Below are 15,536 nucleotides of genomic sequence, written 5' to 3' on the forward strand. Positions count from 1 at the left end.
TATCAGACCCCTGCTGTCCTCTCTTTAGTCCTGCTCAGGGGAGTAATTGCATCAGATAAACCCTGAGTCTCATGCTTGTCTCAATCCCTGGGGTTTCATCTAAGGCCCCCGGCTCTTTCACTTTCTAAACAAAGGGTCCATCCTGACCCCTTCTGCTGCAATAGTTTGTGTACCAACAGGAAGGGTCCACATTTTCAGAACAAAAAGAGAGCTGTCCACCCGCCTGAGAGATAAGGAAGATCCAAGTTTCTGGAACAAAAGGCTTATTTGCCACCCTGGCAGTGTAATTAGGACAATACCTTTCATTCCTGGTCAGGCCCACCCTCCTCACCGGCCATGTTGAATTTCTATGGCTGCCTAAGTATAGCTGGTCCGGAATCTTTTCCATGGTGGAATGGGGCAAGCAAGGCCGTGACACCCATAGCTGGTGTCTCCATCATCCCAGCCAGCAGTTGGTAACCTAATAAAAAGCTATAGTTCTGAGTGCAGATAGAGCCCAAAGTCACTGGTTAACATTTTCATTGCCTACTCATTCCCTCCAGCTACGTACTTGCCCAATTGCTCTGTGTAAATAGCCCCAGGATCAAAAAGGATATTGAGTCATAATCTAATAATCAAAAGAATTCAGAAATGGCTGCAATCTCCTGTTAAGAGTTTTCCTTATAAACTGGAACATGTAACCAAATCAGGATTGCCAAAGAGTGGACTATAATCTGGGGTGTACTGCTGCTTCTCCCCCATAGTTCTCCAATTACCCGGAATTTATTGACTAGCTAGAACTGGATGGCATTTACAGAATGAATGGCAATAGTAGACATTCTTCTTATGCAACAAACTCCGGAGCTATCACCCCCATTTGCCAGGTAAGTAATCAAGGTTCAGGGACTTGTCAAAGGTCACATAGCCAGGAGGTGAAAGATGGGAATTCAAACCCAGGTCCCGCTGGGCCAAGGCCTGGTGCTTGCTCTCTCGGACCCACACTCACCACTCATTTCCCTGGGTAACCAGATTGGTCAGAATCTCAATACTATATGTGACCAGATGAATCACCCGAACTCTAAAATATCCAACCAGGTGACTATTTTGCCACCCTGACTTGTGGAAATGAGAGAGGCATTGTTCAGGCTTACAGGCCTGAGACATGAAAGCCTGCTCCTAATAGCCAGCTGAGAGAGCGGTGCCTGGATTTCTGCAGAAACAGTCTGTTTTCAAGCCAGCACCCAATGACCTCACTCAGGAGACCCCCCTTTGCCCTACCCCTCCTTAAGTTCCTAACGTGAGTTCCAATTTCCTATCAATCTTTATCCTCAGAATTTTATTCCCAGGATTGTCCTAACTCAGGGAAGAAACTGAAGGTTGGAGTTAGTATAAAAACATGTGCTTCTCATTAGATTGTCTGGAGCACGAGTTATAACCTGCTCAACTTCAACGCTTGGAATAGAAACACAGCACATAGCCTGAAAAATACAATGAATGCTATATTCCCATTATGTCCCTGATGGCTCAAGATCTCTGGCTCCCTACTGAATTATCAGACCCAAAATAAATGCCACAGTCTAGCACTCAAGGTCTTCTGTCAGTCTTGTCTCCAGCTGTCTCTATTCAAGCCTGGTTTGCTCCCCCAAAGGCTCTGGGGCCTGGCAGGCACGCTGCCCTCTACCAAACTCCTCCCTATCTTGGTGCCTTGGCTCATGCCTGAAACATCCTCTCACCCCTATGCTCCTCCTGTAATGCCATCATTTAGGACCCAAAGGAAAAGTCTCCTAGAAGCCCTTCCTGACCAGTCCCTATGCCTACAGCTCTTCCTGTTCGCATGGATTCAGAAGGCCAACATTTACTGAGCACAACCCAGGAGTCATCAAGTCCTTCTTCGGCCAACATTTATTGAGCCCTTTCTATGTGCTTGGCACTGTGCTAAGTGCTCTGCATACTACCCTACTGCTCTGCTTCCCTTTACTAGAAATCTCCAAAAAAAGTTGTTTATACTCATGTCTCATTCCTGTCCTCTCATGGTCTTCTGAGCAAACTGAGGTGACCTCCATGTCAGCAATGCCCCTCCTCCAGATGGCCACCTCTGACCCCTCCTCTCCACCCTTAGGTTCCTTCACCCCCCAGGGGTTCTTCTGGGGGGAGAACCTTAGAAGAAGCTCTGTCCTGCTGGCTTCCACAGGGTTCGTATGCAGACGCTGGAGACAACCGCCATTGTCCTCTGTCATGGGCCTGCACCTCCCCACCATGAGGCTACCTCTCCCGGCTCTGCACCAGGCAGCTGCAGCCCCATGACAGCCTCTTGCCACTAGATTCTCAGGTGAGAGCGAGACACAGCCTCTTCATCCCTCCAGAGAACACACGTCCTGCTTTCCACCTAGCACCCTTGAAGCCATCTCACTTGGCTCTAGGTGAGGGGAGTGCACCTTCATGCCTCCCTCAAGCCAGTGGTGATGGAGAACAGAGAGCACACAGGGCACTGACACTTCTCTTCAAAGAAAGCCCCAGTTTCCAATCTCTTGTCAACCTCAGCTTCTTCCATGGGCTAGAGCTGGGTGACGAACCAAGGCTGGCAGCACAACTCCAGGCCTCCCCTTTGGAAGTCTTACACAGAGGCTCCAGCCCCCGCCGCCCCCGCCCAACCACCACCTTGGAATGACACTGGGATTTTGCCACTGTTTTACTATTAGCCTTGGAAGCCACTGTTGGTACTCAGAGACCAAAGGATGAATTACAGTTAAGATCTCGTTTCAAACATTTGTTGAATTCAATACCAAAAATAGAAAATGACAATATATGGCTCCAAAATGAGACCCAACACTCTTGAGACAAGTCCAGAAGACCAACTCTGCTAAGGAAAAAACCGTCTGATGAATTCTTAAGCTCCTGAGATCGTAAGCTTTCGGGACAAGCTTCTTCTTCAATCAGAAAACTGGGGAAGCAATGAAAGCAATGTCTTTGAAAGAAGAGATCTTGGTGATGTAGATGGGACAGGACACTTGGGAAAGATGACCATGGCATCCAGGAGTCTGTGACAAGGACAGGAACAATGTGACAATTAGTCCAGGACCAGTTCTATCAAGGATTAGGGCCCTTTTATGGCAGGAGAGAACTCTCTGCTGGGGCCTGCCTGTGGCAATCCTAAACTTCCTTATTTAAGCATCAGTATTGACATGCAGCGCCTCCCCCCCCCCCCCCCCCCCCCCCCGTTCCCCGCCCCACCCTCAAGTTCCTAAAGCTCTATTTCTCACCATTTAGGGACTAGAGTAAGGTGAAGAAACAGAACCAGGCATGATAGACCCAAACTACCATTATACCAGCATGTACAACAATCTACACACTTCCCTATTACAAATCATTCATTCTTCACAATAATTCTGAGTAGACAGAACTAGCCCCAGGAGGAAACTGAACTCAAATTAAGAGATTTTTTTTCATGAAAACACTGAAGACAGGGAGGTACAACTCACTATTTCCAGAACATTCCCCAGACTTCCCTGCCTTTGCTCATACGGTGCTCCATCTGAAAGATCACTGCTCAGCTCTACCTGTCCAGATCCTACTATTCCTAAAAGGGCAGCTCCCATCTAACTTCCTGAGTACCGCAGCCTCGGTTCCCTCCAAGATAGAAGCAACTGTTCCTGGAACTTTGTACCTCTGTTGTAACATTTCAGTCCCCCTCCTAATGTGCCTATTCGTGTCCATCTTATTTCCTCTAGCACAGTGGTTCTCAACCTGTGGGTCGCAACCCCTTAGGTGGTCGAACGACCCTTTCACAGAGGTCGCCTAAGACCATCCTGCATGTCAGATATTTACATTACGATTCATAACAGTAGCAACATTAGTTATGAAGTAGCAACGAAAATAATTTTATGGTTGGGTCACAACATGAGGAACTGTATTTAAAGGGCCAGAAGGTTGAGAACCACTGCTCTAGCAGAATATAAAGTCCTTGAGGGCACTAATGGTGTCTTATTCACCTTGGTATTACTCAATGCACAGAAGAAATGCATGAGAACAAGTTTCTTGCTCACAGCAGGTACTCAACACGTTTGTTGAATGAGGAGCACAGAGGTGTTACAAAAGGTGAAGTCTCGGGTATCTGGTACCAGAGCCCCTTGTTTGCTGCTCAGATGAACAAGATCTGAGAGTTCGCTGCAATCAAAAGCAAATGCTGGCCTGTCTCCAGAGGGCATCTATCCCATCCTGGCTTCTGCTTCAAAGTTCCCCCTAAGTCCCAGTCGCAGGTCTCTTGATCTTTCCCTGTTTGCTCATTAAAGTTAATTTGAAACATGAAAAGATTCAGGACTGAGTATTTCATTAAGGCCAGGTCTTCTTAATGCAGCAACTGCAGACGAAACATAAAAACAGGGCAGAGGTTGCCAGCACAAGGCCAGTACCTGGAGCACCCCTTTAAGGCCCTGGCCTCTGTTCACAAATGACATCTGCTGTCAGCTTTGGGGTTACTAAGAATATCAACAGAGGTAGATTATGCCCCTTAAAGATATCATGTGTCTTCAAGGAGTTCCACGGCTCTCCCGGAAGCAACAATTTATGTGAAAACAGTCTTGTCTAGAGTCCTGGGTGTGGACTAAGATAATTGTTAACAATTATCGGCTACCATTTCCTGACTTCTCCCTGTATACTGAGGATTATGCTGTTTTTACCAGGGCTATCTCTTCTAATCCTCATAGTAACCCTCTGAGGTGATACTATTATTGACCCCATATTACTTATGAGGGAAATGGGGCTTAGAGATGTTCAAGCCACATACTGACCCTAGAATCTCAGGAAGGTAAACTCATAATGATTAATGGGGCTCAATCAACTTTTCTATCTCATGCTAATGGTCAAACACTTTCTAATTCATTCACATCCATGCTCACCGCACTCTTGCCAATACTGACTGGTGAGGTCTTATAATTCTTTTGGTGTGTGGACTTCCTCTCCCACCTCAGGTTTTGCACATCCTTGTCAAGGCTATTATTGGGATCTACTCTTGTTATGGATGTGGAGGTTATAGGGGTGGTGGGAGTGAGTCCTACAAAGACTGGTGTCCCCTGGTGACAGAACTCTCCCAGGTGCAGTTATTGAAAGGTATTTCTACAGAGGAAGACTTTTCTCTCAGCTGGGGAGAGGGGTTTCTTCCATCAGAAAGGGAGGTTCTATGGAACTGGGGAGTTCAGAGTTCTCAGCCTCACCTGTTTCCCCATCCTAAATCTCAGGGTCCCACTCCTCCCACAAGTGCCCCTGTCTTAGCATTAGAGACTGGGGGTGGGGGTGGCGGTGGGGGGGAAAGCATTTAATCAGTCCTGTCTCTCTACAATCCATACAACACAGCACTAGATTCTTAGCCATGTCTGTCTGTCCTGCAACAAAAAGAAATGAAAGATTCCTTTATAGTTGGTATAAAAGCTTTTGAAAAACCTTCCCTGAGTTACTGGCAGTCCAGGACATATCTGGGGATGTTTCTCACTAACACTGAATCTCCCTCAGGAACAATTCCTGCATTGAAAGCTTCTAAAATACAATCTAAACGTCACTTGGCATGACATTCTCTGATTCGAAATAATTCTCCAATTACCATACATTTCTATATTTCATGTGTGTGTCTGCATGTATATACTATGCTTTTAACTATATTGTAAGCTTTGTGGGGACAAGATTATCTTAGTATTTAGTAAATTCATGTTGACTAAATTCCTGAAGATCTTCTTGCTCATTCTAACATTTGATTCCAGACAATGGGCAGTGGCTGTGCCTGGGGACCCTCAAGAATGTGGGGAGGCGGGGGGGGGGGGTCTGCGGGAGCCTCACTGTGGAGCAGCCAGGCCATGAAGGACCTCCATGGGCTCCCGTGATCAAGCTGAGTTTTCCTTAGGAAACAGCTTCCCAGGCACTTGGTGCCCACAGACTCAGGACTGTCTGCCAGCTCTGCTAATCATTCACCCCCTTTGGCTTTCTTCTTGGCTACTTGTGGGCAGGGTCTGGTTTGGGGTGGGTGATTCCTACCTTCAAAATTGAGGTCAGGATGTTCATGTTTCAATGAACAGCATGTAGTGTTGGTGTGTGGCCAAGGTGGGGGCCTGAGCATCCTGGATGGGACCTTAAGTGGGGCTACTTGTCCTCATCTGTGCCAATTTCAACTTCGCATCACTGTTGGATCAGCACTGCTGTTCTCTCTCCTCCTCTGGCCACTGGCTCACAGATGCCAGGAATAGCCAAAAGGTGGAGACAAATGGGGTGGTCAGGAAGTGAATGCACTTCCCTCAATGTCCACTATGTCCCTTAGACCCACAGCTATGACATCTGGAAGTAACATAACTAGTGACTGAAAACAGCCACTTCTTTTAAATATATATATATATATATATATATATTTCAGAGAGGAAGGGAAAGGGAGAGAGCTAGAAACATCAATGATGAGAGAGAATCATTGATTGGCTGCCTCCTACACACCCCCTACTGGGGATCAAGCCTACAACCCGGGCATGTGCCCTTGACTGGAATCAAACCTAGGACCCTTCAGTCTGCAGGCCGATGCTCTATCCACTAAGTCAAACCAGCGAGGGCTACAGCCACTTGACACCTTCAGTGCATTCTAGGTAGAACCAGGGCTACTCAGAAACATGCCTGGGCTCTTTGTGGAGCAATGGACTTTGCTGCCCAGAGGCCACCTCCCCTCAGAGCAGCTCAGCAATTTCCCAGAACAAAGGCAAGAACCAAAGAGAGTCCCAGAGCTTTCTCCTCCATGACCCACTCCAATCCAGGGTCGTACTCACACTTCCCTTTGTACCTCCTCTCCCTAAGCATTCAGCTCCTTGACATTTTCTGGGCGTTCTGACCACTAGCTAAAAAGGGAAAATTGGGGGTACCAGAGTCACTCCTTTCTATGCAATAACCCCCACATTTTCCTCTCTTTCTCCTACTCTCCCCCTTTCTCGTTCTCCTCCTCTTTCTTCTTCTCCACTCCCCCCTCTCTTTAGAGAACACAGGTGCCAAAGCCCTTTCTTTTCTCTAATAGAGAAATAGAAGCTCTGCTAACTAGGGGGAAATTTGGACTGGAATCCTGGTCTCTCAATTGCCAGTCATTATTTTTTCCATTTCAAACCATGCCTTCCTAAAGCTGAGGTTCTACAACAGAATGTTAACAGCAATTATCGTCGGGTTTGGAATTGCAAGTGCTTGTTTTTCTCTATTTTTTTTTGCTTAGGGATTTTTCCAAATTTTTCTGCAAAAGGCTATATATTACTTTTGAAATAGCTTGGGTAAACTGGATGCTATAATAAACAAGTGTAAAAATTTCCATTGCTTACCCAAAAATGTTTATTACTTGACCATACATAGTCCAAAATGAGTGTTCCTAAAGAGTTCATAGGCCTCCTAGAAGAAGCAATTCAGGAAACCTGTTCCTTCCACCTTGGAGCTCCCCTATTCTCCAGTGTGACTTTCAAATAAGCTGTAATGTTCTGTATAAAGCAAGAGGAAAGGAAAGAATACACGAGGGACACTTTTATGGGGGAGGCCAGAAAGTAATATATGTATATCACTTCCATTCACGCTCCATTGGCTAGAACTCAGTTGCAAGGCTGCATGGAACTGCAGGCATAGTGGGAAATGTAGTTTATCAGCATACAAAAGAAGAAAAGGAAATGAATACAGTGAATGTGTAGTCAATCTATGCCACACTGTAAGGAAAAGAAAGTTGAAGTTAAAATGGAATAAGGAAGGCAAGTCCCTCTGTAAAGCTATCTGAAACTCTATCTCCCTTACAGCATTTTCACACTCAAATCCCCATGGTCCCACTGATAAGAAATGCCCTTCATCCTCAAGGGTATGAATAGATTGGTTTTTCTGATGTAAATGGGTGTAGAAAAGGGAGATCACTGGATAAGGCTGAGGGCTCAGGCAGCGCTGTGACCTAGGGGTAACCCTCCTCCTCCTCACTGGGGGCACGATCAGCATATGGGTGTTGCCTCTCTACCCCACGGTACTGCTCTTCACCGTGAGGACAGGTGATTATGAAGACTGTGCGATGTCACCATGGTTCATGTTGAGTAATGAATTTCCTCTCCCCTCAGCACAACGATCAGGCCCAGAGAAACTCCTGTTCCATGTACCTCCTGCAACAGATCCAGAACCATTTGTGTGCTCGGAGCAAGCACCTTGTTCTCTACCATCCCCTCTAAATGAAAACCTCTTGCCTTAGATACAGTCTTAACAGATGTGTTAATATTCGTGAGTAACCCAGACTTCATCTGGATAATCAGGCCATGGCAGAGAGGGACAGCTGCGACCAGAAACATCTCAAAGGCCCCAACTCAGAGCTCATGAGAACACACATTCTCACAGGTGCATACCAGGAAATAGTCATCTCCCTTTTTTGGGAGAAGTCAGTTCCCAGTGTACTAGAATGGAATGGAACAATGAGACCCACCTCACCACAAGTGTAGGCTTCTGTCCAGAACTTTCCATTCTGTCTGGGAAGAGTGGGCAGAGAGAGATAATAAAAGTAGGTAGAAGTTAGCTCTTTATATACAGCCCAAAACTTGAGGGGGTCCTCAAAAGAGAGGAGGGCAGAGAGGTTCTGAGTTCTGCTCTTCGTTCCTGAATCAGAAAGATCGGTAATTTCATGGGAAAGTTCAATGGTCATGTATACCCAGGGCTGTATCTTTTCTCTTATGGACTGTATCAGGCAGCAGGTGTCTTTAAGAGCACCATAGTCAATGACTCTCTTCTGTATCCTTCATGTCCTCCCAGAAATAAGGGAATACGGGCCAGGCTGTGGGAAATACCCTACCAAGGTTTGTTGAAAATAGTGACCGGCTCTATCTTTACGATTTATGTGATCTTCTGTCTTGATGATGGGATGGTGCTGATGAACAGGGAAATGCCACCGAGATTTATGTACCCCAAAGAGTGGCAGCACCTCACCATGTTCATCCTCCTCACCCTCAATGGCTGTGTAGATGTCACGAGCAAGAACTTGCTGCCTCAGAGGTGTGTGCTCCTAGAAAAAGGTGCCCTGGTCCTGATCTTCTACGTGCTCCTGATACTGTTAGTGTCACATGTTCAAGATTCGACAGGGGTGGAACTGCAGGTTCATTCTCTACTCATCTTGGTGGTGTTCCTGCTCATGCTGGTGTTGACTGTTGAGCTGTGGGCGCCCAACGTATTTCACCTCTCAATGATTGAGGCCTTTCTGTTTCTGATGATGGGCTCCTGGCTGATGCAGGCAGGCTTTATTCTGTACAGACCAGTCACTGGCTACCCATGGCAGGATGATGACATCAGTGACATCATGTTTGTCACCACCTTCTTCTGCTGGCATGTGATGATCAATGCTTTGTGTCTACTGGGAACATATGGCATCTCTTCCTTTTGGCATCATTGTTACAGTCCCAGGTCGAAGCTGATGGGATCCAAAGAAGCTTCCATATTATACAAACACTGAAGGACCCGTCTACCACTTGCTGCCAGAAGTGGAGCAGTCAGAGAAAGATGACCAGGCTCTTCTCCTCCCAGAGAGCGCACCCTGAGATACCTGGCACATTGTCTATCCCTACTTCCTCCTTGTAGGTTCTCTCAGACATGTGCATTGTATCCTCTTTGGTCTCCAATGAAGGTAATGGCCAAGGAGAGCATTTGGTCTCCATCTGCTGGTACATCTCCTGTCCTTGAACCTCAAATCACTGAGGAGATGAGGAGAGAGGGGGCTGAGAAAGGGATGCTGATGGGATTGATGTATTGGGGGAAGAGGACCATAGGAATAGATAAATGTGGGAGAAAAGCTATGAGAGTTAAAGAATGCAATCCAAGATGGGCCTCTGAATGGAAGAGAGTGGAGTCCAGCAGTCATGCCGGCACCAGCTGTTTCTCCAGGTTTTTACTTGTGGAATAAAGACTACTTTCTCACAAATCAAAATTGCAACCGTAGGTGTTTCTGTTTGCCAACTAAAGTGAAACATTTATGGTATAAACCACTTTTCTCACCTGGTTACAGTAATAAGAACATCATACATACATTTTAAAATTTGGACAGATCAGGATTACTTCAAATTTTCCACATAAAGAATCAGTACTTTCATATCACATTTTGTCAAATTCCCATAAACCAAATTTCCATTAAATGGTAGCACATTTCTTATTCTTGATTTCTAATCCAGCCAAAGCAAGACGTAGCTACTTGTTTAACTACCACCAGCCCTACCAGGAATTTACTAGATCCTACTTTGCTGTATCCTACACTTGTGCTTTTGCCAAAGGACACTGTGCAATTTGGAAAAAGCCATCGCCAGTCACATATAAACTATACAGTGTGACTTTATACCTGGCATTAAAACTTAACACTACTGCCACCGAGAATTATTTCTCCAGAAAATTCTCACATACTCTTTTGATCTGGAACTCTTCAGCACCTCATCTAAATCTGCCTTGTTTTTTCCATGCTGGTGATACATTCTTTGTCCTGTTTCTCACATTGTCTCTCACAGGGAAGTTTTGCCTTACCCACTCAAGGCGGTCTCCTTAAGAGCAGAGATCTGTCATATCCTAGGCACCTCATTTGCTCAGCATGTTCCAGAGGAATATAACGTTGGCCTCTACATGTGAGGATTAAATTGCTTTACCAACTTTCATAATACATTATAAATATTCTATAATTAAAGCTGTGGTATAGGAGCAAGCAAGTACCACTGGGCTGTCCATCAACATAGTATAATGTAATAGACGCTCCGGACACAGAAATATAGTGTGAGAACTAAATACATGCTAAGAAAGGGCTCCTCAATTAATGTGAGGAATAACTGACTCTCTATTTTGGGAGGAAAACCCTTAGTTTCTACCTCAGACAACACACAAGGAAAGAATTATAGATGGATTGAAAAGTTAAACATCAGCAATAAGACTATCAAATTATTTTAAAGGAAATACAGGAAGATATTTTATAATAAAAGATATGAAACTTTCTCGAGCAAGACAAATTCTAAAAAGATTACCCATTTTAATGAGCTTTCCCATAATTAAAAGACACAAGAAAAAGAAAAAAAGAAAAGAGACAGCCCTAGTCAGTTTGGCTCAATGGATAGAGCATTGGCCTGCAGACTGAAGAGTCCCGGGTTCCATTTGGGTCAAGGGCACATGCCCGGGTGGCGGGCTCGGTCCCCGGTGGGGGGCATGCAGGAGGCAGCCGATCAGTGGTTCTCTCGCATCATTGATGTCTCTATCTCTCTCTCCCTCTCCCTTCTTCTCTGAAATCAGTAAAAATATATTAAAGAAAATAAAAGGGACACTGGGAAGAATACTTTTAACACATGTAACAGACAAAAAAAAAAAAATCAGTATCCAGAATATATAGAGATATTCTAACACTGCCAAACAAAATGCAACCTGATATAAAAATGGGCAGAAAATATAAGTGTCGCCAAACCGGTTTAGCTCAGTGGACACAGCGTCGGCCTGCGGACTGGAAGGTCCCAGGTTCGATTCTGGTTAAGGGCATGTACCTTGGTTGCGGGCACATCCCCAGCAGGAGGTGTACAGGAGGCAACTGGTCGATGTTTCTCTCTCATCGATGTTTCTAACTCTCTATCCCTCTCCCTTCCTCTCTGTAAAAAAATCAATAAAATATATTTTTAAAAAAGAAAATATGTGTCCATCGCTCAGAAAAAGAACAATCTCTGCCTCCACCTTCACATTGTCCTCTGCCTTTCTCTTATAAAGCCACATGCCATTGGATATAGAACCTACCTTAAAGCCAAATGATCTCATCTCGAAATCCTTAACTTAATTATATCTGCAAAGACCCTTGTGCCAAATAAGGTCACTTTCATAGGTTCTAGGGTTAAGACTTGGAAATATCTTTTTAGAGGCCACCACGTAAGCCACCACACTGTGCTTGCCCATACCAGGACTTTCTGTCCCATGTCCCTTGGGGCCTAAAGGCAGTTACAGCTCCATCTGTTACTCAACTATCCCTTGCAGTCACCTTACACCCAGCTCACATCTGTGTAAGAAGTACCCTTTTAAGCCCTCCTTGAACTATTCCAATTTAGGTTGCCATCTATTTCCTATTGGGAGCCTCTCTGAGTCCCAATAGACACTAATAGAGTAATTGCAGAGACCAGAGCTTTAAACAGAATTCACCCCCAGATATTTGGAACAATGATAAGAGAAAAACTTTTTAACTGAATTTCACTAAAGTGAACCTACAGTGAAGGAGACTAATTTGTAAACAGGTAGATAATAAATTAAGGGGATCTTCCAAATTCAATGAAGATGATCAAAGGATTAATTCATTCATTAAAAAAAATCTTAAACAGCTACTTTTTTCCAGGTACTGTGTAGGGATTAGCAATACAATAATGAGAAAGACACAAACAGACATACACAATTATAGTGCAACTTATAGTAATGAATGAAAAGGAAGATTAGATGGTGTGGTCAGAATTCTAAGATGGTCCCCAAGACTCCTGCCCCTGGTGTACACACTCTGTACAATCCCTTCCTCTTGAGTGTGAATGGGACCAGTGAATGTAATGGAATATCATTCCCATGGTTTGTTTATAATAGTTGAATTTATTTCGTTGTTGTTGTTGTTACTTTAATATATCTTTATTAAATAGATATGACTTACTGAGCACTTACTGTGTGCGAGGTTCTTTATATGTTACTATTAACCCTCGTAATAATATTTTTGAGGCAGCTTATTTTTATTTAATATAATAATTTATGCCCACTTTGCTGAAGACACTGAACCTCAGAAATACAAATATATAGTAAACTAGTTGAAAAACAAGACGATTTCTGAATCCAAGCTCTTTCCTCATATTATAATAAGTTGCATTTAAATTAGTGAAAAGGGAGATTGCCCTGGGTGGGTCTGACCTAGTCAGGTGAGGTCTTTACAAGAACGTGAGCCATCAGGGAGATGCAACCTTCTTAGCCTGAAGGAAAGCAAACAGCAGTGTCATGAACTTCCTATTGGGGGCAATATGGCAAGGAAATGCGAGCAAACTCTAGTTGCTGAGAGCAGTCCTTGACTCACAGGCAGCAAGAAAACGGAAGCTTGGGTCCTAGAACTGCAAGGAGCTGCATTTTGCCAACATCCAGTGAGCTTGCAATAGGATCTTGAGCCTCTGATGGGAATCCCAGCCCCAGCCATCACCTTGGTGAGATCTGAGCAGAGGACTCAGTCAACCCATACTGGATTCCTGGCCATGGAAACCATGAGATAACACATTTGTGTTGCTTGAGCTCCTATATTGAAGTTAATTTGTTATGCAGCAATAGAAAACTAATGCAGTTCGTATTCGTTTTGGGTGAAGGTTTATCCAGCACAGGTTAGGGACGAAAAACACCACAGTTCATTAAAGATGTACGGCTCAGCCCGGCTGGTGTGGCTCAGTGGTTGACCTCTGGACCAGGAGGTCATAGTTCGATTCTTGGTCAAGGCACATTCCCAGGTAGCCAGCTTAATCCCCAGAAAGCAGGCGGGGGGCGGGGGGGGGCAGAGAAGGCATGCAGGAGGCAGGTGATCAATGATTCTCTCTCACCATTGATGTCACTGGAAGATTGTATCCAAAATGAAGCTGAGATCCTAATGAGAATGAGGAGCTTCAGGCCCATCGAGTTCTTACGCTCTGTGTCTATAATCATAAGGTGGAATTTAGTTTCTTGGGCCCCCAAACAGTGGCTTGGACAGAGTACATGAGAATTCTAGATTGTGAGATACTGAAGGTAGAGGAGGAAGTTGGGTGGGAATAATAAACATAACCCTTTGGATGTCTGTCACATCAAAATTAAGGAATTTACTGAGCTTTCAGTGAGCCTCTTGGAGGCTTGGTAGACAATGTATATTAATTACCTGACTTAAAACCAGGAAAACCCTAACTCCTATTGCCTTAACACAACAGAAGGGTATTTCTGCCACCCTCATAAAGTCAAATGCCAGCATGAACACACGTGCCATCTCTGACCTTGTGCCTGGTTCTGTTGGAGCCCCCAGCCTCTGGCGTTCTCTCTTCCTCTGATGTATTTCTGCCTTGCAGCAAAGGTGAGCTGCAATCATTTTCTGATGATGATGATGATGATGATGACGACGACGACGACGAGGAGAAAGGCCTTCCTAAAGAGAAAGGAAGTAAATTAAAAGATGCTTGTAGATAGCACCATACTAAACCCCCCCCCCCCCAACCATTGAAAAGCTTATACTGTGGCTCCCTAGATGCCATTTCTGACCAAACTTCTATAGCCTCTCCGAACTGTTCTTTCACTAAAACTGAAATTCACTCAACATGTCATTCTCTCCTAAATCAGCATGATCCAATATGGCAGCCCTAACTATACACAACTATGGAGCACTTGTAATTTAGTTTGTCTGAATTGAGATGTGCTGTAAGTATAAAATATATGCCGGAGTTTAAAGGCTTAGTATGAAATAAGGAACATAAAATACTTCATTTATAGTTTTGTTTTAATATATTTTATTGATTTTTTACAGAGAGGAAGGGAGAGGGACAGAGAGTTAGAAACATCGATAAGAGAGAAACATCGATCAGCTCCCTCCTACACACTCCCCACTAGGGATGTGCTTGCAACTAAGGTACAAGCCCTTGACCGGAATCGAACCTGGGACCCTTGCGTCTGCAGGCTGATGCTCTATCCACTGAGCCAAACTGGTTAGGGCTCATTTATAGTTTTTATAATAACATGTTGAAATAACATTTTAGACATGTTGGGTTAAATATCTCATTAAAATTAATTCCACTTTTATATGCTTTTTTTAATGTTGCTGTTAGAAATTTTAAATTACATGTGACACTTGATTTCTATAAGAGAGGTAGTCTAGTTTTCTCATGTCTTCAGTGTATGTGTGTATGTGTGTATGGAACTGTGTGCCTTCAACTAAATATAAGCTCTTTGAGGATAAGAACTACGATATACTTTTTATATGCCCTGCAGCATTCAGGATTCACAGATTTTAGTAAGTTCATGTTTACTAAATTCCTGAGGACCTTCCTACTCATTCTAGCATATCAAACCAGATAAGTGGCAGTGGCTGTGCCTGGGGACCCTCGAGAATGGGATGGGGGAGGCAGGTCTGAGGGGAGCCTCACCATGGAGCAGCCAGGCCATGAAAGACCTCCACGGGCTCCATGGTCAAGGTGAGTTTTCCTTAGGAAACAGCTTCCCAGGCACTCAATGCCCACAGACTCAGGACTGTCTGCCAGCTCTGCTAATCATTCACTCCCTTTGGCTTTCTTCTCAGCTACCTGTGGGCAGTGTCCGGTTTGGGGTGGGAGATTCTTATCTTCAAAGCCGAGAGATCAGAGTGTTCATGTTTCAAAGAACATGCAGCGTTGTTTGGTGTGTGGCCAAGGTGGGGGCCTGAGCATCCAGGATGGGCTACTTGTCCTCATCCACGCCACTTGCAACTGCTGGGTCATCTCTACTGGGTCAGTGCTGCTGTTTTCTCTCCTCCTCTGGCCACTGGCAACGAGCTCATGGCTGCCAGGAACAACTGGGGAGACGAGTGTGGGAGCTGGAGT

At 44.7% G+C, this 15,536-nt stretch overlaps 2 protein-coding genes across 2 annotated transcripts in view; one reads left to right on the forward strand and one right to left on the reverse strand.

Moving 5' to 3' along the window:
• RGSL1 (regulator of G protein signaling like 1) overlaps positions 1 to 15,145 on the reverse strand; it is a 76,310-nt gene extending 61,165 nt beyond the window's left edge. The window contains exons 1-2 of the mRNA XM_059675023.1: positions 15,105 to 15,145; positions 13,965 to 14,029 (exon numbers count right to left, since the gene is read on the reverse strand). Of these exons, the coding sequence (XP_059531006.1) occupies positions 13,965 to 14,029; positions 15,105 to 15,145 (106 nt within the window). The remainder of the gene's footprint in view (positions 1 to 13,964; positions 14,030 to 15,104) is intronic.
• Positions 8,621 to 9,527, forward strand: LOC132221053 (transmembrane epididymal protein 1-like). The gene is given in 2 exon segments (XM_059674979.1): positions 8,621 to 9,421; positions 9,423 to 9,527. Coding segments are annotated over 2 exon segments (906 nt in total).
• Positions 15,146 to 15,536: the final 391 nt, after the last annotated feature.

Source organism: Myotis daubentonii, chromosome 18 (genome assembly GCF_963259705.1).
Source record: "Myotis daubentonii chromosome 18, mMyoDau2.1, whole genome shotgun sequence".
NCBI classification, from domain to species: domain Eukaryota; kingdom Metazoa; phylum Chordata; class Mammalia; order Chiroptera; family Vespertilionidae; genus Myotis; species Myotis daubentonii.